Source organism: Schistocerca nitens, chromosome 5, assembly GCF_023898315.1.
Source record: "Schistocerca nitens isolate TAMUIC-IGC-003100 chromosome 5, iqSchNite1.1, whole genome shotgun sequence".
In the NCBI taxonomy this organism is placed as follows: domain Eukaryota; kingdom Metazoa; phylum Arthropoda; class Insecta; order Orthoptera; family Acrididae; genus Schistocerca; species Schistocerca nitens.
Genome location: NC_064618.1, coordinates 341324131 through 341351272, shown reverse-complemented (window position 1 = coordinate 341351272; position 27142 = coordinate 341324131). Strand labels below are relative to the sequence as shown.

The window sequence follows — 27142 nt, the reverse complement described above, 5'->3', positions numbered from 1 at the left end:
GGCCATATCTCGTGATCTTGAGCACATCTGCTCGTGCCCTGGCGTGTCATTTCTCCTATGTACTGACTCCTTGAGCAGCCTACAAGCTATCGACCAGTGCTACCCTCGCTGTCCTTTGGTAGCGTCCAATCAGTAGTCCATCAATGCCCTGGAACGGCCCCATTGTTCAGTGGTGTTTGTTTGGATCCCAGGACACTACGGAATCCCAGGCAACGAACTTGCTGACAGGCTGGCCAAACGGGCTGTGCGGAAACCGCATCTGGAGATGAGCATTCGCTAAACTGACCTGTGTTCCATCTTACACCGCAGGATTTTTCAGCTTTGGGAGACGGAATGGCAAAACAGTACACACAACAAACTGCATGTCATGTGAGGAGACTACGAATGTATGGAAGTCTCCCTTGCTGTCCTCCTGCAGGGAATCAGTTGTCCTCTGCCGGCTCCGCATTGGCCATACATGGCTAACGCATTGTTACCTCTTGCATCACGAGGACCCACCTTGGTGTTGCTGTGGCTCACAAATGATGGTTGTCCACCTCTTGCTGGACTGTCCACTTTTAGCCACCCTGCGGCGGACTTTTAACTTTCCCAGCACCCTACATTCAGTGTTGGGCGACAATGCCTCAACAGCATCTTTAGTTTTACATTTTATTCGTTAGGGTGGGTTTTATCATTTGATCTAAGTTTTAGCGCATGTCCTTCGTCCCTCTGTGTCCTATACCCTAGTGCTTTTAGGTTGGAGGTTTTAATGTGTTGCAGAGTCGCTGGCTTCTCCTTTTTACTCTCATGATCAGTCAGCCACGGCAATCTGCTCCCTTGTTATCTCTTCTCCATGTTTCTTGTGTCTCTCTGTGGTTTTCTTGTCCGATTTTGTCCATTTTAGTGTTTGTTGCCCTTCTGTCATTCTTGTGGTTTTCTCCTTTCTTCCAGCTGTGTTTTGTATGTTTCGATTATTTTACTCCCACCTTTGTGGAATTATTTTAATCGGAATGAGGGACCAGCGACCTAGAAGTTTGGTCACTCCCCCCCTCTTTTAAACCAACCAACCAATCATTTCCATTTTCAGATTTTATGGCTTCCATACCACATTCAGACGTCTGAATGGGATTAGTTATGGTTAGGAAGGTAGGTAGGGCAAAAACTAAGTTACTGTGAACAGTTCAGTTATAGGATTGTACTCTTCTCCAACTATAGTTCAGTATACAAGCTGATGTCACAAGGAAATGGTGATTAGGTAGCGTGAATACATGAGGGAATTGAAAGGTTAACTCAGTGTGTTTAGAGAAGTGAAACTCTAGTAATCAGGGGAAACTGCAACTCCATGCTAGGAAATGAATAGAAGTGGGGTTACAAATAAATATAGACTCACAAATAGAAATGAGAGAGGAGAAAGCCTCCTTGATTTCTGCAATAAATGTTGGCTAGTAATAGCAAATAGACTGCTCAAAAATCACAAGACAAGGATTTATACCCAGAAAATATGCACACAGTATGGAAACACGCAACTGAGTCATATTGCTCTTGCACATAATGTTGAACCAATATCAAGCTTACCTTTAATCACTTCGATATTCTGATCTAAATATAGGAATAAAATTAATATGAAGCACAAATAAGTTATACTGAAATGTCCCATGTACCTCATTGTTGCGGGGTCTGGATTTGTATTCTGCATGAAGTGACTTCAGTGGAAATTCATTAAAGTTTTACCGCTTGTCTGATTGTTATTGCTTCCTTGTTGGCACAAAACATCTGGTCAGGCTGGTGTTAAAACTTTAGAACTACAGGATTTCATTTAGGTCATGATCCATCAAATTTGTTATTAATAAATAAAACTTTCATATGGTCACCATATTTATTTGAAGGATAAGTGCTTCTTCACAATTGTAATGTCTCGCCTAGTGCTAGAACATGCAGATGTGTTCGTCTACTACTACAACCAGAATGCCGGAGAGCATTAGATTTGTACGAATATTCACTTGTTGAAAATAAAGGTTGAAGTGCACTTTCGGTGTCGGTGGCTGTTCTGCTGTGTGCTGCTGTTGACTGTTCATTTCCGTTGGTCATAACCAATGAGGTAATAATATACAGTAGCCAATAAGAATTGCTGTAGCCTAATGACTTGTTTTGGTGGAAGATATAAATTTATTCTGTTTGTTTTCAACAAGGATAGCACGAGACTGACAATTACTGATCTGGCTGCTGTTGTTGTTGTTGTTGTTGTTGTTGTGGTGGTGGTGGTGGTGGTGGTGGTGGTGGTGGTCTTCAGTCCAGAGACTGATTCGATGCAGCTCTGCATGCTTCTCTATCCCATGCAAGCTTCTCCATCTCCAAGTACCTACTGCAACTTACATCCTTCTGAATCTACTTAATGTATTCATCTCATGGTCTCCCTGTATGATTTTTACCCTCCACACTGCCCTCCAATACCAAATTGCTGATCCCTTGATGCCAAATAGTCAAGTTGAACCACAAATTCCTCTTCTCCCCTATTCTATTCAGTACCACCTCATTAGTTATGTGATCTACCCATCTAATCTTCAGCATTCTTCTGTAGCACCACATTTCAGAAACTTCTATTCTCTTCCTGTCTACACTATTTATCGTCCATGTTTCACTTCCATACATGGCTACACTCCATATAAATACTTTCAGAAAAGACTTCCTGATGCTTAAATCTATACTCGATGTTAACAAATTTCTCTTCTTCAGAAATGCTTTCCTTGCCATTGCCAGTCTAAATTTTACATCCTCTCTACTTCGACCATCATCAGTTATTTTGCTCCCCAAATAGCAAAACTCCTTTACTACTTTAAGTGTCACATTTTCTAATCTAATTCCGGCAGCATCACCCGATTTGATTCGACTGCATTCCATTATCCTCGTTTTGCTTTTGTTGACGTTCATCTTATATCCTCCTTTCAAGACACTGTCTATTGCTTTGCCTTAATGTATCTTCTAAGATAAGTCGTAGGGTCAGAATTGCCTCATGTGTTCCATCATTTCTATGTAATCCAAATTGATCTCCCCCGATGTTGGCTTCTACCAGTTTTTTCCATTCGTCTGTAAAGAATTCGTGTTAGTATTTTGTAGCCGTGACTTATTAAATTGATCGTTTGGTAATTTTCACACCTGTCAACACCTGCTTTCCTTGGGATTGTAATCATTATATTCTTCTTGAAGTCGGAGGGTATTTTGCCTATCTCATATGTCTTGCTCACCAGATGGTAGAGTTTTGTCAGGGCTGGCTCTCCCAAGGCTATCAGTAGTTCTAATGGGATGTTGTCTACACCTGGGGCCTTGTTTTGGTGATCTTTCAGTGCTCTGTCAAACTCTTCACATAGATCATATCTCCCATTTCATCTTCATCTTCTTCCATTTCCGTAATATTGCCCTCAAGTATATCGTCATTGTATACACCCTCTATATACTCCATCCACCTTTCTGCCTTCCCTTCTTTGCTTAGAACTGGTTTTTCATCTGAGCTCTTGATATTCATACAAGTGGTTCTCTTTTATCCAAAGGTCTCTTTAATTTTCTGTAGGCAGTATCTAACTTACCCCTAGTGATATATGCCTCTACATCTTTACATTTATCCTCTAGCCATTCCTGCTTAGCCATTTTGCACTTCCCGTCAATCTCATTTTTGAGACTTTTGTATTCCTTTGTGCATGCTTCATTTACTGAATCTTTATATTTTCTCTTTTTGTCAATTAAATTCAATATCTCTTCTTTTACCCAAGGATTTCTAGTGACTCTCGTCTTTTTACCTACTTGATCCTCTGCTGCCTTCACTATTTCATATCTCAAAGCTCCCCGTTCTTCTTCTACTGTATTTCTTTCGCTCATTCTTGTCAATCATTCCCTAATCCTCTCTCTGAAACTCTCTACAACCTCTGGTTCTTTCGTTTTATCCAGGTCCCATCTCCTTAAATTCCCACCTCCTTGCAGTTTCTTTAGTTTTAATCTACAGTTCATAATCAATAGATTGTGGCTGGAGTCCACATCTGCCCCTGGAAATGTCTTGCAGTTTAAAACCTGGTTCCTGAATCTCTTGTCTTACCATTACATAATCTATCTGAAACCTTTAAGTGTCTCCAGGCCTCTTCTTTAGTGATTCGCAAACCAAGTGTTAGCTATGATTAAGCTATGCTCTTTGCAGAATTCTACCAGGTGGCTTCTTCTTTCATACCATACCGCCATTTCATATTCACCTACTACTTTTTCTTCTCTTTCTTTTCATAATATCGAATTCCAGTCCCCCCATAACTACTAAATTTTGGTCTCCCTTCACTATCTGAATAATTTCTTTCATCTCTTCATCATCTGCAGAGCCATTTGGCGTATAAACTTGTACTACTGAGGTAGGCATGGGCTTCATGTCTATCTTGGCTACAATAATATGTTCCCTATGCCGTTCATAGTAGTTTACCTGCGCTCCTATTTTTTTTATTCATTATTAAACATAATCTTACTCTACCCTAATATGATTTTGTATTTATAGCACTGTATTCACCTGACCGAAGTCTTGCTCCTCCTGCCACCGAACTTCACTAATTCCCACCGTATCTAACTTTACTGTATCCATTTCCCTTTTTAAATTTTCTAGCCTACCTGCCTGATTATGGTATCTGACATTGTACGCTCCGATCCATAGAATGCCAGTTTTGTTTCTGCTGATAATGACTTCCTCCTTAGTAGGAGATGTGAATGGGGGCTATTTTACCTCCGAAATATTTTATCGAGAGGATGCCATCATAATTTAAACCGTACAGTAAAGCTGCATGCCCTCAGGAAGAATTAAGGCTGTAGTGTCCCCTTGGTTTCAGTCATTGTCAGTACCAGCACAGCAAGGCCGTTTTTGTTAATGTTGCAAGGCCAGATCAGACAGTCATCTAGACTGTTGCCCCTGCAACTAATGAAAAGGCTGCTGCCACTCTTCAGGAGCCATATGTTTGTCTGGCATCTCAGCAGATACCTCTCCATTGCGGTTGCACCTACGGTATGGCTATCTGTATCGCTGAGGCACACAAGTCTCCCCACCACCAACAAGGTCCACGGTTCATGGGGGAAGATCTGGCTATTATGGATTATAAAGTTGGTTACTAGTTTTCATATGTATTTCTTGTATGTTTTTTGGAATATGAAACATTTTCTTCAGATATCATTTTGTACTCCGATGTTATAGTTTGGTTGCGAGTTGGCAAAGTGTATGAGTGTGAGGGGAAAATAACTGCTAGTGGTGACAGACTGATCTGTAGCACAGCCCGAGGTAGAAGTTAGGTTGACATGTTACGTTTTGTTTGGAGGTGGTGAAGCCAACAAATGTGACTGAAGAAAAACTAGCTGTAGTGACAGCTGATCTGTAGTGTAGTCCAATAATTGTTTAAAAAATTCTGTAGGGTATTTTCAAAAGTCCCATTTTAAATTTTACAGATTGTTCTGCTTTATAAATCAACAGTCTGCGCTATCTATTCCATTTCCCTGCCATGTTATTTCGTATACTCTACATCAGGAAAATGTTTATCGAACATCATTTTCTTATTGGTTCCACCGTCTTGTATAATCATCTGACTTATCGTTCATCATGTTCATTTTCCTTCATTCATCATACAAACAGTTACCAACTGTGGAGTTCAAGGGAAAAGCTCAAAAACATAAGTGCACTTTTACATGAAATAAAAGCTGAGGGAGAAATTTTTAAACATTGTTGAAAATTATTAGTATCACATCTGAAGGCTGACCTACATATATGTAACTGCTCAACTGAAAAGTTTCACCACCAGGGAACATTACAAATGGGTGCAGAAAAAATATGAAGAAATCAAAAACGAAGTAGATGGTTTGAAAGGCACCTTCGTTGTATAGAAAAGACAAACAACTTTCAGTGGAATTAAAAACAAAGGTGTTAAGATAAAGAGTGCAAAAGAAATTCCATTGTTAAACAGCGAGAAGGAGAGTAGAAGCAGCACATTTATGGTGTCTGTGAGTGGAGAAACTGCCTGCTGACTTGATAGAAAAGAAATTAGTGTCATTTTTAGAAGATGTAGGAGATATGATATTAGAAACTGTTTTTGGCAGAGATTTACAAGGCTTGCAGTCAGACTAAACAGAAGCAATAGTCGTGATAAATTCTTGTTTTAAGGATAAGCAACTATCGTGCATTTAAAGGAGTACACTTTAATGTAACTGATGCACTTATAATATGCTCGAACAAGAAACAACAGACAACTGACTGAACAAAGAGCTACTTACAGCGGTGTTGGAAAAAAGAGAGAAAGAAAACAAAACATAGAACATATACATATACCAACAAGAGATAGAAAAATAGTTAACTCTCAACACTCCTCTGTAATTATTTTTCTTCTTAATTCTTTAAACACTTTGCAAGTTGGTGGTTTTGTCAGTTTGTCAGGAAGTTTACTTGAACTTTGTACATGTTTGAATTTTATGGTCCATATGTTGTTGAATCAACTTTTGTGGAATATCAGTATGTTTCTTGCTTCTTGTTATTTTCTTTCATAGGTATTCTACAACATATGTGTGCCAGCTTGATCATCAGTACAGAGTTCTGTCACTTCATTCAGAACTGAAACTCCAAGTTCTTTTCCAAGGCATTGTACCCAACATACAGCTTCGATCGAAGAGACGGCGTCTTGATATTCTGCTTCAGCGGTTGAAATTGCCACAAGATGTTGCTTTTAAATGTACCAGACAGTGGGTGGTCCACACATGATAAGAACTCCACTGGTCGAGTGTCTAGTTGAGATATCACCTCCAAAGTCAGAATCAGCAAAGGCAAGCAGTGTTTATTCTCCATCAAAGAATATCCCAAACGTCGTAGTTCCTTTTAGGCACTGAAAAATATGTCTTGCATTTTCCAGTGACTAACCATTCTTTTATTATTAAATATATGCAAGTAATTAACAGCAAAACATATATGGATGAGATGAGATATTGTTGTGAGGTACAGCAGACTCCCAGTAGCTTCTCTGTTGGCTTCAGTCCTTCACAGTGGAACATCAGTGACAAGATTTTCTTCATCTGTCATCATTCCATGCTGTGTAGGTGTAGCTGCTGGATTCAAATCATCAAACTTAAACTGTCTTAAGATTTTCTTTGTATACATAGGCTAATTTACAAAAATTCCCTCTGCACTTATTTTAATCTCCTTCCCAAGATATGACATTTGATTTCAAAATGTTCTGTCAGTTGTTATTTCAGACTTATGATTCAGCTTGTTCAAAACTTCAGTAATGCTGTCTGTGTTCCTTTCAAGAACAAACCCATCATCAACGAACAATTCTATAATGATGCTTCTGTCTTCATTACAGTAGATACAAGGGTCATTGTCAGTGTTAACAAATCCTAATGATAGCAGATAATTTGGAAGTTTCTCATTCCAGTTCTTTGGAGCTTATTTTACGCTATATAAACTTTTCATCTTGAAAACTCTGTTTGTACCATCGTTGAATCCATCAGGTTGGTTCATGCAGATTTCTTTGTAGAAATGCTGTCTGTACAGCAAACATCAGTCCTTCCTCTTGCTCTAAACCTCTTGTAGCTAGTCTGGCTTTATAACGTTCCGTCTCACTTTTTATGCAATACCCAGCACCAGGTTAAAGGTTTTACATTATTTGGAAGTTCTACAAGACTCAAAATTTTGAATTTTATTAGGGATTTGTATTTATCAGACATTGCTTTGTAGTAATTTTTCTCCTTCAAGGTATTTGAAATATAAGTGTCTTCAACTTTGCCTACCATGCCAAAGTTTCCAGTATTACTGCATTGCAAAGCCATTTCGTAGTCTGTAAATGTGTGTAAGGTTTCATCACTCACATAGTTTTGGCAGGGATTTTCTATTTTGTGTCATGTAATAAGAAGAAAAGTTACACTCTTCAATGGTATCACCTAGTGATCATCAGATTCTGGTTTCCTTCTGGATACTGATACTCAATTTCATTCCTCTTTTCTCTTGCGAAAGTCTTGACTACAGTAGCTTCTTCTTCTATTGTTTTGTCCAATATGACACCATCAGAGGCAACAATGCCCATTTCATTAGCTAGGTATATTCTTTAGCAGGGAAAATCCAAATCATATTCGAAAATATTCCTTTCTTTTATTTCTTTTCAGTCTTTGTTTGTGATCCATAGTCGTAACATAGCACTCACAGCCAAAACTTCGTAACTTAGTAAGATTTATTTTTCGTCCAAACCACAATTAAGCAGAACTATTTTTTTTTATTGCATTTCTTCCACTTTGATTTAGCATAAAGACTATGTCATTTACGCTTCGGCCCTCGGGTTCTCATTTGGTTTTTGTGCCTCTATTGCTGATCGTGTTGACTTGACAACTGCACATTTCTTTCAGTTCTTCCATTTAGCTAAGGTGTACGTGATTGTCAGAATGTGAAACATTCCAAGTTCATCTAAAAGTTTTTTTTTAGAAAACCTTCTTGATTTTGGTTCTGTTCTCAGACTAAACATTTTGCTTTCTTCCCAAACTGATTTTCTACCATTTTCATGAAAGTTTCTAATTTGGCAATAGCTTCATCTTGCGTCTTCAAAAAATAAACCATTTGGAAATGGGAAAAATCATCTTTAAACAACATAAAATACCTTGCTCCTCCTAACGACATGATATTCGTTTCACACAAGTAACATGAATTACATCCAGGGTATTTTCTGCAATCTTTGTATTTGTCAGATTAGATTTGTGATGGTGTATGCCATAGAGACAACCAACGCATACATACCCATTTCTGTCGTCAATATAATCAGTGCCTTTTCTTTTTAGTATGACTATAACATATGCAACATTTGTATGTGCTAACATTTCATGCCATATTTTAATTGAGCTTGGTGCCATGCATTTGTTGAATTCTTTTGTACAGAACAACATTTTGTACATCTGTTACTCATGTTTACCTATTGCTACAGTTTGCAAATTGTCAGTGGTTTTGAAAACTGTGATGTCCACATTTGCAATCTGAACATATCCGTTATCTAAGACTTCAGTGATAGAAAATAAATTGAACTCTGTATTCAGTACACATAAAAGATTTTTCCAGATTATGTCATACCACTGTTCTCCATCAAAGGCTCTAATTCAATTACTTCCACCCCAGTTTCTTCTAATTCAGTGGCACCACCATTCAAAACTTTCATACATTGATTTAGTTTTGCATAAATTATTACCCAGTCCTCCTAAATGTCATGTGGTGTGTGGCACCATGATCTTTGTACCAAGTGTTTTCTCTGTCAGACTGCAGATTTATCATTTATGTTGGCAACAGGTAATTCAACAGTGACAAATGCTTTTCTTTTGAAACCTTTTGATTCTTTGCTGTCTGTTTTTCACTTGTGCATTTCTTCCTAATGTTGCATTTGGACGTTTCCTGTCAAAATGACTCTCCTGTTTGCAGTTGTTGCATGAATAATTGTGTTTACAATATGCTGAATAATTGCCACGTGATATATACTTGCACTGTTTCCTTTGTTTCCTTACATGCCTGTTTTTGCCACATTTGAAACGCTGAACTGTAGACTTTTCCTGCCGACTTGCTTTGAAGGGGGTATATTTTGTTTTGAGATGAAAGCATTTTGGGACACGTTTGACTTCTATCTTCTCACAGATATAGACATTCAATTAATGTGTTGAGATTTTTGTTGGATGCTACCCCATGTAATACAGAAGTGGTTAAGTTTTGGCACTAACATTCTGAGAATTTGTGACATAATCCACCTGTTTCACAGCTTCACCTTCTGCCTCTAAATCTTCTGCATATTCTTGAAGTTCTGCGTAGCTGACTTACTAGTATCATATTTGTAAATCCCATATTACACGATGTGCCTAAACATTACACCTATGCACCAGCGCCCCTAACGTGCATACCTGTTACTACAGACTAGTTCACTGCCGACCTATTACACCATCCATGTGGGATGTACCTAGTGCACCCGTGCAGCAGCAGATGATATGCACGAAAAGAAAATAGAACTGTCTGATGTCTTGTAAAGTCATTCGTTCTACCCCCCGCAACTCAAGGGGGACTGTATGATATACTGGAACATCGTATGTTCAAATTATTTCTATGCACTCAAGGTTGCTATTTAATATGAAACTGTTTTTTCACCATTATTTATGAAGTAATTGTTTCTCTATTATGTAGGTTAGTACTGTCCTGAATTAGAGACTCAACAGTTTTATATTACGACACTTGGTTACACAGGTATATGTATAGCGAAATTTACATTTATACAGCAACATGGAGGATCCACTTGTTTTTGGAACTATTGCCCTGGCAGTGACAGTAAATATTCGGATTAGGGCAGAACGGCGACGAAAACGAAAAGTCAGACGTTGTTGGGTTCAACCCTGGCTGAAAAGAAGGGACAAAGGCAGGGGAATATATTCACTGTTAATGAAAGAACTGAGGCCCGAACATCCACAAGAATTTCGAAACTTTGTTAGAATGAATGTGACCTGTTTTGAGACGCTGCTGTCTATGATAGAAAATGGATTCAGAAAGTGTGGCACAGTCATGAGGGAGGCTATCTCGAAAGTAAGAATTAAATCATATGTTTATACATTTTGCGATCATACCAGCCTATATCACTGATAAAATACCGGTAAATGCCCTGTTATGTTGGCTGGTTGTAATATTATGTTCCCTGGTGAATGGGGAATCTTTTACGAGTCTTGGCTTTTAGCCACAGAATAGCACAGCCCACCATTTCAAAAGTTGTTGTGGATGTATGCACTGCAGTTTGCAGCAATTGAAAGGACCAATACTTAAAAGGTGTGCTTGTGATATTTTTCCAAGTTTTGAATATACGGTTTATAAGTGCTACTCAGAGTTTTTCAGTCCTTGTCTATAACACTGAGCGGAACTGCACAGACTTTGTTGCCTATCACTGCCAGTTTCTCTTTTCTGGCATGCTGAAATAAACAAGAGATGCAATCAAAATAAACATGAACTTTCGTAAGCTAAGGCATTATGATCTAAATCGAAAATCACTATGTGGCATTATAGGCTTATTACTCAGAAAGAAACAATTGCCGACATATCGTATTATGATGCAGTGAGTAACACATACACTTTTCCTCACTGTATGCCTGAATTAAAACACTTAGTGCCTCTTTGCTCCATTTCGTTTTTAGAATATGAAATAATCAATAGAAATAATACTTCCACAAACACCTAGTCCAAAAGAAAGTCTACTGGCAAAAAAAAAAGTATTTTCCCTGCATCTATGAAAACCTACTTACTGTAAAAAAAGAAGGAAAAAACCGCGAAAAAACCCCAACACGAAAATCTGAAATGAGCTAATAGCCACCAAGCAGTAAGCAAATAACAAGCAGAAAACACTGCGGTAGCCCCTTCTGCACATGCGTGAGTTATCGCTGCCAAGTGTGCATGCACGGATTGATGGCAGTTTAGAACTGCTCTCAATTCTGGTGCACAGATAATGTGTCTGCTAATTTTCGTGGTTTCACTCGTTCTACCACTAGATGGCTGTCGCATTAGACCAGTACCGTTTGTGGTGGATCGTCATGTAATACCCGCTTAACTAAAGAAATTTCTCTGCAAACCTTCGATCACTGAATCTGGTTTCCGACATAGCATTTCTAATTTTTTAAACATTTGACTAGCAGACTTACAATTTGCTTTTTTCGTGGCTACATTGCTGCTGACATTCAAACCTATAAAAAATTGTGCCCCATGATCTTTCTCAATCCAAGACTTTACATTTAGTACAGTTTCTCCTCCTATCAGTTTAACTTGCTGCCCAGTTGCTACTGAGTACAACTTTTTCGACTTTAATGTTATGTATAGTTTAAATCACCAAGAGACGTAATTGAGATTTTCATAATGATACTCTGACAAAAGTTCCAATTGTGACTTAATAGAATCCATCGATAACAGGCAAATATACTATATGTGAACTTAGAGCATGTAACGGACTTCTCTGACTGCACTTTGACTGATTATCAACAAAATTCAATGACTTTCATTCCCTGCAGCTAATTTGCCGCCTAACGCTGCTTTCTATTATTTGCTAAAATACAATGCATCAGTGACCTGTTTGTGTGCTCCTTTATAATAGCTGATGAATAGCTATATATCGAATTTTCTGCTTGCATGTATCTGGGCCCATAATCTCTTGATAAATTCTTGTTGTAAGGATAAGTAACTATTTTGTTGTCTTTAAAGGAATACACTCCAGTGAAGCTTATTCACTTTTAAATACTTAAACAAGAAACAACAGATAATTGATGGAGCAGAATGTACTATTGCATGCAGCATTATTTAAAGTAAATAAATAAATGGAACATATCTAAAAACACAATATGTAACAAGAGGACATAGAAAAATAATTAGCTCTCAACATTACTTTGGGGCTTTTAAAATAATTGAGGAAGTGGCAACTGCACAATTATTGAAGTTAATGTGTAGAATATAAGGGACTGGAGACAAGATGTTAGAAAAATCAAGACCCCTTCAAAGCATTTGTCGATTTAGAAAAAGCATTGGACAACATTTGATATCTAGAAAAATAGGTGTATGCTGTAGGGAAAGATGGGTAATATAAAATACTCACAAGAACCAAGAGGGAACAACAAGAATGGAAGACAAAGAGATAAATGTGCAGATTTTTAGGCTTAAGTCATTCCACTGTTTAACCTGTATGTGGAAGAACCAATAAAGGAAGAGAAAGAAAGATTCAGAATTGAGATTAAAATTATAGGTGAAAGGATATCAGAGATTAGATTTGCTGATGACATTGCTATCCTCTCTGAAGGTGAGAAAGAAGCGCAAGAACTGTTATGTGGAATGAAAAGTGTGCTTGGCCCCAAATATGGATTGAGAATAAACGAAACAAAGGTGAAAGAGACGATGAGATTACTGATAAATGTAATATCACGATTGAGGACTATGTAATAAAAAGCATTCCTCATCTAAAGAATTCTACCGTTATGAAACATAGGCCTTAACTTTAGAAAGAGATTTGCGAGAAAGTTTGTCTGGAACACAGCACTGTTTAAAAGTGAATCATGGACTGTGGGAAAACTGGAAAAGAATTGAAGCATTTGAGGTGCTGAAAACTGAGATCAGAAATGAGATGTTTCTCTATAGTCAGCAATGAAAGGAATGTGTGGAAAATACCATCTAGAAGAAGAGAGAACAAAAGGGCAAATTTCAATAAATCTGCTTGTTTTAATACCAATTAGTCAGAGACAGTAAAGTTCTGTTAACCATATGTCAGGTGGGACATCGCACTTACTGTGATCAGAAAATATGTTGCTTTTTAATTATCTTGGTATTCTGGTGTACTTCTTTCAGTGTGCCACATTTAAACTTACTTGTTGACAAATATTGAGTTGTAAAACTGTTCAGTTACTAACTGATTTTGTTCTGTCCCATCCTTCTAGCCCTTCTTTCTTCATCAATACCAAATGAACTAATAATTAGTAACAATGTTTTTGATATGACAGAAATTTTTATTTTGAATTTATATAAATGTGTACACATGTACTAGGCTCTTTAGATTGAGATTATTTTCTTAACTGTTTGACTGTGCTTGTCTTGTTAATTCATGTTATATGTTGATGTTAGTACCTATCTGCATCATTGCCAGTTGGTGTAAAAAAGTACATGCTGAAACTTTAATTCCTAAATTATATTAAAGGTAAATGTTCTTTTGACAGGTACAGTATTGCCATGTCACTCCGTGATAAGCAGAGAGTGATTTACACAACTCCTATAAAAGCTTTGAGTAATCAGAAGTACAGAGAGTTCTATGAAGAATTTAAAGATGTTGGGCTTGTCACTGGAGATGTTACCATCAATCCATCGGCTAGTTGCCTCATTATGACAACAGAGGTATGTAACAACTTCAGAGATGTAATTTTGGTGTTCTTAGTCTTATAGTGCCAGGTGAGTTGCTGTTGAACTCTTTGGATGATTGTGATTTTGATGTAAACTTAGTACACTGGCCAGGGTGTAGATGTGTTGGATAAAGATTAAAATTATTCAACCCATCTAAGACCAGGTTAGTGGCAACTGACTGTACCTCAAAATAGTGATTGTTTATTCACATCGCTAATATCATTGTGACAGAGTTAGTGTTAATTAGAGGACGTGCAATCTGTGCAGGCTGCTTTATGTATTTCAAGTGTTTGTTGTTCAGTGAATACTTGTTTCAGAACTCTCTTATCTTCCTACCTTTCTTTTGGCAACTATGTCATGCTTGTCATCTTTTTTGTGGTTCAGAAATAAATGTGTGTGCATTATCATGGAGAATGATTTTCTTTTTCTTGGCCAGTCAACCATAAAGTCACAATTATTCTCTGGTTTTTGAATAACTTTTCCAGTTTTGTCCATTCTTATTGTCATTCAGAATCTCATTTTTTTTCTGTCAGTTGAATATGTCCATTGCATTTTATACACAATCTTAATTATTACTACATTTTTTGTCTAGTTATCATACATTTCAATGCACATTCAACACACAAAATTGTACAGAAATGTTAGTGTTATAATAGTGCAGAGTTAGGTACTGTTTCCTGGATGATGTCCTTCCTTACTTTGTATTGAGTGAGTGAAATGGTGACACTGAAATCTGTTTGTTGTTACACATAGAGGTGATGTTATGCAATGAAATTGTCTGGTACCTTTTGTGGCAGAAATATGAAACAGTTTAAACTGAACTGTACTCAGATGTAGTATTTTGCCTGCATTTCATAATATTTATCTGTTTTTAATTTTGTAGTATAATCTCTATTTCAAAATTTTCAATTTCTAGATCCTCAGGAATATGCTGTATCGTGGGTCAGAAGTAATGCGTGAAGTAGGCTGGGTTGTTTTTGATGAAATCCATTACATGCGTGACAAAGAACGTGGTGTTGTTTGGGAAGAAACACTTATTTTGTTGCCGGACAATGTACATTACGTTTTTCTTTCGGCAACCATCCCAAATGCTCGTCAGTTTGCTGAATGGGTAGCACATTTACATCGTCAGCCTTGCCATGTTGTCTATACCGATTACAGGCCAGTGCCTTTGCAGCACTATATTTTTCCTGTTGGTGGCGATGGAATTCACATGGTTGTGGATGAAGCAGTAAGTAGAAAATTGAATGGTAGAACTTTTTGAAAAACTCTACCTGTAATTGTTCACCAGCAAAATTGTTTTGTTTCAGGGCCAGTTCAAGGAGGATAATTTCAACAAAGCAATGGCAGTTCTGCAGAATGCTGGAGATGCTGCTAAAGGTGACCAGAGGGGTCGACGAGGTGGAATGAAAGGCGAAACAAACATCTATAAAATTGTAAAAATGATCATGGAGAGACAATTTGCACCAGTCATTATTTTCAGTTTCAGCAAAAAGGACTGTGAACTTTATGCTATGCAGATGGCAAGATTGGATTTTAATACTGGTAACACTTTTGTTTAATCATTTAGTCTTTCTGCCATTATCATCATATGGTGCAAAGGAATATTTTGAGAATTATGTTATACACAGCAGTCTAATGATACATCATTATTCTTATTTTGCTTTCTTTTTCCTGCTAGTTAAACATTTCTTGCAAATTTCAGCCCAGAGCAAACTCACCAACTACGTAAATTTTCACTTGAATTAATTTTGTAGATGAGTTGCTAGGAATAATTGCAACAAACCCTGAAAGTTGTCTGAGCATTTCACGAGACCTCTGTACCTCATTTATTGTAATGCTTCTTAGCAGTTCAAGTTAATGTCTGTTGCTCTCTCGCAATTGTGACTCTGACAAATAATAAATTTTGAAAATACCTTTGATAAAGGGTTGATTGTATTTTTTAAAAGACATAAATTAGTTGATATTATCATAGTTATTAACTTAAAATTGTTTGCAAGCTCTTAAATTAAGAAGGTTTTTTCTCGCTGGTACAGCATTTAGAAACATGAAAATACAAGTGCATATTTTGCGCTGGGTGTTTAAAACGATGAATCCACATTCATTTTCACTTAGGGAACGGTACAGTTATAACACACAGAAGTATTCACACCATGAATAGCTTTACAAAATAATGTGATGGAAAAGAAATGGTAGAGCAGTCCAAATATATATTTTGGCATTCAAACTGAGCAGTACTTGCATCTAATGCACTTGATCTATGCACACAGGAGAATCTAGTATGAGTATGATGGATGGCATTAACTGCTTGGGAAAGGGCATGTTCTATACAGCTTGGAGACAACATGGAAGTCTTGCCGCTGGTGATTGTACTATAATTAAGGAGAAAAGGTTAGAATGAATGTTGGGGTTATTCTATAGCAAGGTATCATAAATACGCTTCTACAAATTGTATCTAATAGAATTGAATGTATCCGTGTGAAAATGTAGAGTGTGAATTCCTATATTGTAATAGACTGGTCTTGTGTGTGTGGTGTGGTGGGAGGGGAGGGGGCGGAGGGGGAGTGTCATATAACAAAGATGATGTGACTTACCAAACGAAAGCGCTGACACGTCGATAGACACACAAACATACACTCAAAATTCAAGCTTTTGCAACAAACTGTTGCCTCATCGGGAAAGAGGGAAGGAGAGGGAAAGACGAAAGGATGTGGGTTTTAAGGGAGAGGGTAAGGAGTCATTCCAATCCCGGGAGCGGAAAGACTTACCTTAGGGGGAAAAAAGGACGGGTATACACTCGCGCACACACACACATATCCATCCACACATATACAGACACAAGCAGACATATTTAAAGACTCTTTGTCTTTAAATATGTCTGCTTGTGTCTGTATATGTGTGGATGGATATGTGTGTGTGTGCGAGTGTATACCCGTCCTTTTTTCCCCCTAAGGTAAGTCTTTCCGCTCCCGGGATTGGAATGACTCCTTACCCTCTCCCTTAAAACCCACATCCCTTCGTCTTTCCCTCTCCTTCCCTCTTTCCCGATGAGGCAACAGTTTGTTGCAAAAGCTTGAATTTTGAGTGTATGTTTGTGTTTGTTTGTGTGTCTATCGACGTGCCAGCGCTTTCGTTTGGTAAGTCACATCATCTTTGTTTTTAGATATATTTTTTCCCACGTGGAATGTTTCCTTCTACATATATATATGGGAGCAAGCAGGTTTGAATCCACATTTGTCCAGTCTAAATCAGGTCTCCTTTGATTTTCATAATGGCAAGCTGGTTTGGAGGAACAAAATATAGTACTATAGTTCTGTGAATGCAGAAGCATTCTTAGAAAAGGTATGAAAATAATGTGTTATTCCATCAATCCTCATACTTTGGTTTCAGTATGCTGATAGTGTTTTCACTGTTTGGACCTGCTGTGAGACTAAACTTCCTGTATCATTTAAACTTGTTTTCACAGCTACGGTTGACAGTCAAATTGTCTGGATACTGTGTCACCTTCCCTGTTGATAACATCCATTTCAGTGATGCACACTTCCATAATTCTTTACATACCAAACCCTTCAGCTAATAGCAGTGCTTGCAATTTGACTGTTAACATACTTTTTGCACAAAATGCATCCACAGTAGCAACAAGAGAATTTCTCATGCAATCTTAACTGATGGGGAAATGGTTGATTGCTATGAAAAGCAACAAAGAAGTGCACTGGTGAAACAACTCATGATATACAACAGATGAGATGTAATAATTAGAGCTTTTTTTGATATGAAAAAGGCAATTTTGTCTGTAGGAATGAATAAAGACAGAATATATGCGTGTCACACACAGTACCCTGTGGGTAGCTTGCTCAGTGAAATGATAGCCATAACCTTCTAAGCCTGCTGTACCACTAGCGTAATTTTTATTCCATCCCCAGCACTTCTGAAGTACATAGCGTGTTCCTACCACCCATCTCTCACTTTCAACACAAACATTATTCATTTTTTTTTTTTTTTTTTTTTTTTTTTTTTTTTTTTTTTTTTTTTTTTGAAACTTACATTTTCGTCCAGTTTCTGTTCTTTTCTCTTTTGTATACTTCTCATATCCTATGCTTGTCAGTTACTTTATTTACCATTTCTAACTACACTTTTCCAAAACTTTTTGGATCTCGTGATGCCAAAGTCTGGTTTGTGTATCACATTCTGTTTGTTCCTGTGTTGTTCACTTTTCTCTTTTTGTTTTGCTTGCAGTGTCCTGTCAGCAGAAGTAAACCATTCCAAGGTGTGATTACTTCAATATTTTGGCATTAGCAGCCTACATATCTTTCTGAAGCAAGCTCAGGCACAAAAATTGACACAAGATATATCTTAACATTCAAAAGCCGGAGCTCTTTCAACTGGCAATAGAAAGGAAACATTTAGAACTAATAGATTAATTAGGAAATTCACACAGGCCCACATGCCAAACAAAGTTGTAATAGGCAGTATAAGAGGAAAATGAGTGGCTAAGATCTGAAAATTGAGGACAGAAAAGGCAGTTTACAAATCAGATGTAAACAAACACCAGATGAAAATAAAATTACATAAATGAAACACATACGAGCTTCGACAAACAAAAACAAAAATAGTTACAAATCATGGTGAATAGGTAATAAATGGAAGAAGACAATAAAATATGTAAGAGAGACTTGTTGAGATGCAAGGACAATATTTCAAATCTAGCAATTCCTGTTTAATTTCAGTTCCATCAACCATTTCTTTGTTTCTGACAGAAAAGAGGTGGATGAACAAGGTTCCACCAGCCATTTTTTTAGAATGTGTCCGCATGTTATTCCCCTATCTTCATTTGACTTTTAATTGGAGAGATTTTTCTCCTTGGATATTGTGTGTAGTTCATTGTTTGTAAGTCTGATGTGATATCATAGCTAAAGTGAACAAGTCAGAAGTTCACTCCCAGTAGCTGTCACGAATATTCAGGTGGTCTCATTTTGTACAGAATTCTGCGGTGCAACATCAATGGCATCCTTAATTTAATGGTGAGAATCATTACCAAATGTTTGTAAACTAATAGTGAGAAACAACTATTTTTCTGTATCTTACAGCTGAAGAAAAGAAATTAGTGGATGAAGTATTCAATAATGCAATGGATGTTTTATCCAAAGAGGATCGTCAGCTTCCTCAGGTGGAAAATGTTCTACCACTTCTTCGAAGAGGGATTGGTATTCACCATGGAGGTTTGTTGAGAAATCTGTGGTTGGAGTTCGTTTTTAGAGATTTTACAGTGTTTAGGTGTTCTAAAAGTTTTTTACTTTTTTCCAGGATTATTGCCAATTTTGAAGGAAACTATAGAAATTCTATTTGCTGAAGGTTTAATAAAAGCTTTGTTTGCAACTGAAACTTTTGCAATGGGTCTTAATATGCCTGCCAGAACGGTGTTATTTTCTGGCCCTCGAAAATTTGATGGAAAGGATTTTCGTTATGTAATTATATCATATATATTTTAAGTAAGCAAATTAAATAGTAGAAGCTATAAACATGAGTAAATGTTGGTAAGAACTGTTAGCAAAAATTTATCTGTGTTACAGAATTGGTGTAGGGAGTGTGATGATGTGACTTACCAAACGAAAGTGCTGGCAGTTAAAATGTACTTATTCATGTGTAGTGTTGCATTGTTAAAACCAAAATTCATTAAATGATTGTTTGGCATAGCATGTACTCAATAGCCATGGTAGAAAAATTCTGATGTCTGTGCTAGGAGCACAAAATGTTGAGTACTGCCAGTGCAAATGTGCAATGTGGTGTGGCAGTGTACGTTTACTCTTTTGCCTACTGCAGTATTGACTGACATATGAAGAATCACAGAGGAGGTCTACAACCCATTCCTGATATGGATGGCCATACCCTCATTTCTTGTGGCCTGAACTAGTAAGCTATGTGAAGCTAATTGATATTATCATGTTCATTCATTAGATGAAGCATTTTTCATGGTATGGGAACTGCACCACAATAATACCCCTATTCTAGACTCCACAGTTACTGAATTTGAACATTGTCAAGCTGTTGTGATCTGTAGCAGATAATCATTTAAGGTATATTACTCTCCTCCAGCATCTCTCTAACTGTTGAAACAATTTATTTGAGAGTAATTGCATAAAATCCCGGTGAAATTGCATAAAATCCCAGTGACTGCCATTCAGGAGTAACAGTAAATGCTTTAAAAAGAAACTTCCTGGCAGATTAAAACTATGTGCCGGACCAAGACTCGAACTCAGTTCCTTGCCTTTCGCGGGCAAGTGCTTTACCAACTGAGCTACCCAAGCACGACTCACGCCCCATCCTCACAGCTTTACTTGAAGGCCAGTACCTCGTCTCCTACCTTACAAACTTTACAAAAGTTTCATATCAGTGCATGCTCCACTGCAGAGTGAAAATCTCATTCTGGAAACATCCCCCAGGCTGTGGCTAAGCCATGTCTCTGCAATATCCTTTCTTTCAGGAGTGCTAGTTCTGCAAGGTTCGCAGGAGAGCTTCTGTAAAGTTTGGAAGGTACGAGACGAGGTACTGGCAGAAGTAAAGCTGTGAGGATGGGGCGTGAGTCGTGCTTGGGTAGCTCAGTTGGTAGAGCACTTGCCCGCAAAAGGCAAAGAACCGAGTTCGAGTCTCGGTCCAGCACACAGTTTTAATCTGCCAGGAAGTTTCATATCAGCACACACTCTGCTGCAGAGTAAAAATCTCATTCTGAATACATGCTTTGACGCCCAGGATACATGTCTGGGATGCCAGAAGTGACTACATCAAATTAAGTGAATGTTAATTTTATTTTATCCAGGTCCTTCAGTAGTGTTGCATGCTTTAATAGTAGTGATAAATGCAGTTTTTTTTTCTTGATATAATTTCTAGACATTGCATTTATATTTATAGCTTACATCAGGAGAATATATTCAGATGTCTGGAAGAGCAGGTCGACGTGGTTTGGATGAAAAAGGGATTGTAATCCTTATGATTGATGAAAAAGTAAGCCCAGCTGTAGGCCGTGACATTGTGCAAGGCCTGCCAGATCCCATAAACTCGGCTTTCCATCTTACTTATAATATGGTCCTCAATCTCTTGCGTGTGGAAGAAATTAATCCGGAATATATGCTGGAGAGAAGTTTCTTCCAGTTTCAAAACCAGTCATCTATACCTCATTTGTATGAAAGTAAGTGCTTACAAATTCATTATCTTCACTTGCTGTGTGCTCTTTTGGGATGTGCATATTTGTTGTACAATTTTTGTGCTGCTGCTATTTTATCTGTATACTTTTCGTTACACTGTAATGTATGTTGCCTTCACATGTATAATACGTATGGAATGAAAAAAAGAAGTATTGTGTGAGATGCATGCTTAGAAGCCATATAGGTACACATACATATTTACAATCTCATGGCTTTCAAAATTAACTTTTTTAAAGGATACAGATAAACAACTGTATTAAAGAATGAATGTACGTTCACTAAAGGCAAGGTAGAAATATTCTTAACCCTAAATCAGGAGTCACACATTACAATGAAGTGTTAGGAACGAACAGCCAAGATTCAGCGGGAAGAGAGAATGAGATATGGATGCAAATGAATGACTAATTATTGCAAAAAGGTTGAGAGACAAAGATAGATAGGTCGAGGGAGAGCTAGAATATGAGAAGTTGAACATAGAGAAAATAAAATTAGATACTTTTTATGTGTATGCACAGCACTACAGGAAAATTTTCACTTACTAGGAGCACTGACAGTGAAATAAGAAAGTAATAAATGACCAAATTAATATGTACATTTAAGCATACACACTGCAAGGCACCTTAGGGTATGTGGCAAAGAATACTTTGTGTACCACTGTCACTTCCCCTCCTTAAGTAAGTACAGTAATAATCACACACACACACCGAGTGTTAACTACAAATTAATGTGAAAATTAGCATACAACACATTTGGAGAGCCCTTTGTCACCTTTAGAGTTAAGAAACACTTGCTTTTTGAGGTTAGTGAATTTTAAAAACCTGAAACAGAATACCGCTGCGGCCCATATCTTAAGTGATTACGCTAGTGAAATATTGCAGACCTAATGAGTAAAATGTTGTAATGCAAAATGGAATAAAGAAATAATATATGAAATTTTTCATTAATGAAAATGGAAAATTAAATACTGTTTTATCCATCAAATATAAGTGCTCCAGACAACCAGCAGAGAGAGAGAGAGAGAGAGAGGTTATGAAGGTAATTATCTTTTAAACTGATATTTCTTATACCAGAATAAAAAAAAATCAGTGAAATTGTAAACTCTAATATTTCTTCCTTCTCAAATAGTTGGTCTTGTGCTGGTAATGTAAGATACTCTCCTTTTTGGTCATGCCTTTTCCGCACTGGCACTTCAAAATTTACTGCAAAATCGCTGTATGCTGTTAAGAACTACACTTGCACCCATCACAGAATCCACTAGCTTTTCAATTTTTGTATCCATTTCTCTTCTCAAATTTTCTTCCCATCTGTGATATGACTTTTAATGCCAGTGCTCAAGGTCATTAGAGAGATGTTTTCTCACCATTTAAATTACGCAATATTTACCTTGGAAGTAAACAAATCTTTCTCGTCAACACTCAACTGTCAACTTTCTTCTGAAGTATTTTACTATCCTAGACAGAGAAGAGATGAAATAGATTTTTAAATTATTCTAATAAACATGTCTTGTTGTACTATCTCCTGAAAGAAACTCTTAAGCTAAAAAAAGAACCTAACTAAGGCTCAGATTGATAGTGAAATGCCTTCTTACTATATAATGACCCTCATCGTACTTTTTTCTTCAATGTCAGATCTAATTTTTTTAACTCGTTTGTGAAATTATGACGTTTTTCAGTTTTTTCTCTTATTTATGATGATGTGTTAGAATTTACAAAATATTTGTTTTCTTCAACATTTCATTTGATACACCTAGAATGGTAGAATGGATCAATTTGACACTACTGTAATTAGTTTTCTGAATATGTGCAAATAATCCAACAATGAAGTGGCACCAGTAAGAAGTCATACAGAGTTGTTGCTGTTCATTGTTGCATCTTGGCACATGCACAATTCAATCTGCCACAGTTTATATCATGTTATTCAGGTAATATTCTGTGTCTTTGAAAGACATTTTTGAACATGTATCATCAGCTTGGGCTCTCTGATGAGCTGTTATAGCTCTTCAAGAATTACAACTTTGAAACAGAATTGACATCACTGATAAAAATAAGGATTTTGTATCAGAAACAAGTGAAGATGAAGACTTTGTGAATCAAGGAGGGATTAGTGGAGGATGCTTATCTATTCTAATCCTCACCTCATCCATCACAGCAGGCCCAAGTGAGTGCCTCTACAAAGATGATTGCTAGGATTGGAACCAAATGGAAGGTTGCCAATTTTTCATCTTCTGGAAGAAAGTCAGCTGTGAACATTCTAAAGGAGAGAGGAAGTCCTACTATTTACACTTGTAAATGAGCAGATGACTCTGTCATCATAATCCTCCTGTTTTATCTTTGGCAAAGCTATGCTACGTCTCCTGAAGAAATACACAGAATCAAATGCATGAAAAGTACTAAAAATGGTGGTAGGACCATGTCACATGAGGAACAGGAAAAATTGAGAGCCATCATGTATACTCGGGGTGTCACAGGTACAAAAAGTATATCTGTGAATGATCTCTGGTTACATTCTTGAGGGCTTACTTTCATCATTTACATTATACCAAGGGTTAAATTTCAGGAGCTTCTCGGATTTTTCTGTTTCGTGAAAAATCAACCTGAGCTGAATGTCTGCCACTAATAAATTCACTCTTTTATCTGAAATTTGGAGAAAGTTCATTGAAACTCCCGTCCCCACTTTATAAGTAACTTATAAGCACTTGAGTAACTTACACAACTTTTGCTTTAGACAGACTGAGCATATGGTTCAGGAAAAACTTGCATAATCAACAAAAAGAATAACTGTTTAGTTTATTTAAGAGAAGTATATTATGTAAAAAGACACACTGGAAATCGGTGTCATCTACTTTGATATCCGCCACAAGTTTCTGCTACTCAGCATCCCTAAGATCATCAGCAAACAGTGATCCATTGCTTCAACAGAGCGAGACGTGTGAAGGTTTGAGTAGTACATGTGATGTATACGAGGGATGTAGAATGTACGCTAAAAGGTACTGCAGTCGTCCCTGCACCCTGCATGCATCGGTCCATTGTAGAGTTGAGACAGAGGTGCATTTGCTAGTGATAACAGCCATCCTCATTTTCCTGATGGTTTGATGTTCAACTTGAAAAATGGAAGCTCATCAGAGATGTTCTCCTTTTAAAAGATTGTAACTGGATCAAGTTTCTGATACCTAATCCAGTGCATCCTTAGCCATGAAACCAGAAGGTTTTCTTTATCAAACATTTTCAAGGTGTTTCCTTATTTTCTGCCACTAAAAGCTCTTCACCAGACATCACAGCAAGATGAAAAGGATTCTTTTTCTTTGATTCGTGATAACTCGAAACCAGTTAGGAGGGCAAAACATCTGTTGACAATTACTGTACAATTCAGTTTAGCCAAAGTCATTCAGAAGATAGGAATGGCCACTGATAGTAAACTGTTGATCAGTGGCTTTGATATTGGTATCTTCACTCAAAACTATCCTCAGTAAATTTAACGCCATCTTTCGGTTTCAGTTTCGTCCTCTGCATGTATCGCTGTATAATACAATGTGTTTTGCTGTTGGTGCTCTACATTTTTGTTTGACTAAACATGCAATGATTTCATGTGAGCCTCGAAATCCCACAGTTTCATCCCAACAGTACATGTGGCCTAGTCCTGTTGGTAACTCTCGGAACTTAAGTTATAAAGGTATAAATTATGTGTATAATAAGCTTTTTGTAATGTTAGTTTTGGGAGTGGTAACGACTTTTTCAAATCAAATGAAAAGTAGTAATAGGAGCTATCAGAATCCGATTTTTCAGAGTCTTCTTTAATAGCATCTCTTACCTTCTCAGCCTTTTGTCAGTGAAGTTCATGCTTAAGTTTAAGTTATCTCTTCTCTCGGTCATCTACTGCGAAGTTTATTGTACTTCTAAAGGAATCACATTTCACACATCTGCCATTAATGTGTAGCATGAAAATTTAGACTGAACTCCATGCAGACAAACATGTAGTTTCTGAAGAGGCGCATCAGCCTTTTCAGTAGTTGCAGGAGCAACAGTCTGGATGACTGACTGATTTGGCCTTGTAACATCAACCAAAACATCCTTGCTGTGCTGGTGCTGTGAACAGCTGAAAGCTAGGGGAAACTACAGCCATAATTTTTCCCGAGGGCATGCAGCTGTGCTGTGTGGATAAATGATGACGTGTCCTCTCGGGTAAAATATTCCAGAGGTAAAATAGTCCCCCATTCAAATCAAATAGGGAGGACTACTCAGGAGTATGTTGTCATCAAGAGAAACAAAACTGGCATTCTGTAGATTTGAGTGTGGGATGTTACATCCCTTAATCAGGCAGGTAGGTTAGAAAATTTAGAAAGGGAAATAGATAGGTTGACATTAGATTAAGTTGGAAATAGTGAAGTTTGGTGGCAGGAGGAACAGGACTTCTGGTCAGATGAATACAGGGTTATAAATAAAAAGTCAGATAGGGGTAATGCAGGAGTAGGTTTCATAATGAATAAGGAGATGGGAATGTGGGTAAGCTACTGTGAACAGCACAGTGACCGCACTATCATAGCGAAGATAAACACGAAGCCCATGCGTACCACAGTAGGGAAAGTTTATATGCCAACTAGCTCTGCAGTTGATGAAGAGATATAAGACATATATGATGAGATGAAAATTGATTTGTGATGGGGCACTGGTATTCAATAGTAGGATAAGGAAGAGAAAGAAACATAGTAGGTGAATATGGACTGGTGGGAAAGGAATGAAAGAGGAATCTGTCTGGTAGAATTTTGCACAGACCACAATTTAATCTTCGCTAATACGTGGTGTAAGAACCACAAGAGAAGGTAGTATACATGGAAGAGACATGGAGACACTGGAAGGTTTCATATTGATTATGTAATGGTTAGTCAGAGATTTAGGAACCAGGTTTTAAATTGAAAGACATTTCCAGAGCAGATGTGGACTCTGACCATAATTTATTGGTTATGAACCGTAGATTAAAATTGAAGAAATTTCAAAAAGGTAAGAAATTAGGGAGAAGGGACATGGATAAGTTGAAAGAACCAGATGTTATTGAGAGTTTCAAAGGGAGAATTCGGCAAAAGTTGACTAAAATAGGAGAAAGGAATACAGTAGAAGTGAATGGGTAGCTTTAAGAGATGATACAGTGAAGAATAAAATAGGTGAAAAGACAAGGCTTGATAGAAATCTGCGGATAACACAAGAGATATTGAATTTGATTCGAGAAAGCAGAAAATGTAAAAACGCAGGTAATGAACCAGGCGAAAGAGAATACAAATGTTTGAAAGATGAGACTGACAGGAGGTGAAAAATGGCTAAGCACAAATGGCTAGAAGACAAATTTAAGGATTTAGAGTAATATTTCACTAGGGGGAAGGTAGATACTGCCTATAGGAAGATTATAGAGACCTCTGGGGAAAAGGGAAGCAGCTGTTCGAATATCAAGAGCTCAGATGGAAAACCAGTTCTAAGCAAAGAAGGGAAAGCCGAATGGTGGAAGGAGTATATAGAGGGTCTGTACAAGGGAGATGAACCTAAAAGGCAATATTATATAAAGGAAAGTGGACATTGCTGAAGGTGAGTTGGGAAATATGATACTGTGAGAAGAATTTTGCAGAGCTCTGAAAGATCTAAATTGAAAGAAGGCCCCAGGGGTAGACTATAATCTGCCAGAGCTAATGATAGCCAGCCATGACAAAACTCTTCAGTCTGGTGTGCAGGATGTATGAGACAGGTGAAATACCCCCAGAATTCAAGAAGAGTGTAGTAATTCCAAGTCCAAGAAATCAGTTGCTGAAAGGTGTGAAAATTACCAAACTACCAGTTGAAAGTCATGGCTGCAAAGTACTAACATGACTTCTGTACAGAAGAATGGAAAAACTGGTAGAAACCAACCTTGGGGAAGATCAGCTTGGATTCTGAAAAAAATGTAGGAACACACAAGGCTATACTGACCCTACGTTTTATCATAGAAGACAGGTCGAGGAAAGACTGACCTACATTTATAGCATTTGTAGACTTTGAGAAAGCTTTGAAGATGTTGACTGGAACACTCT

General features: G+C 37.4%; 1 protein-coding gene across 1 annotated transcript in view; it reads left to right on the top strand.

Annotated features, from left to right (window-relative positions):
* Positions 1-27142, top strand: part of LOC126259305 (exosome RNA helicase MTR4) — a 99214-nt gene that overhangs the window by 23497 nt on the left and 48575 nt on the right. Inside the window, exons 4-9 of the mRNA XM_049955977.1 lie at positions 13714-13888; positions 14811-15125; positions 15205-15439; positions 18982-19113; positions 19199-19359; positions 20801-21077. Of these exons, the coding sequence (XP_049811934.1) occupies positions 13714-13888; positions 14811-15125; positions 15205-15439; positions 18982-19113; positions 19199-19359; positions 20801-21077 (1295 nt within the window). The remainder of the gene's footprint in view (positions 1-13713; positions 13889-14810; positions 15126-15204; positions 15440-18981; positions 19114-19198; positions 19360-20800; positions 21078-27142) is intronic.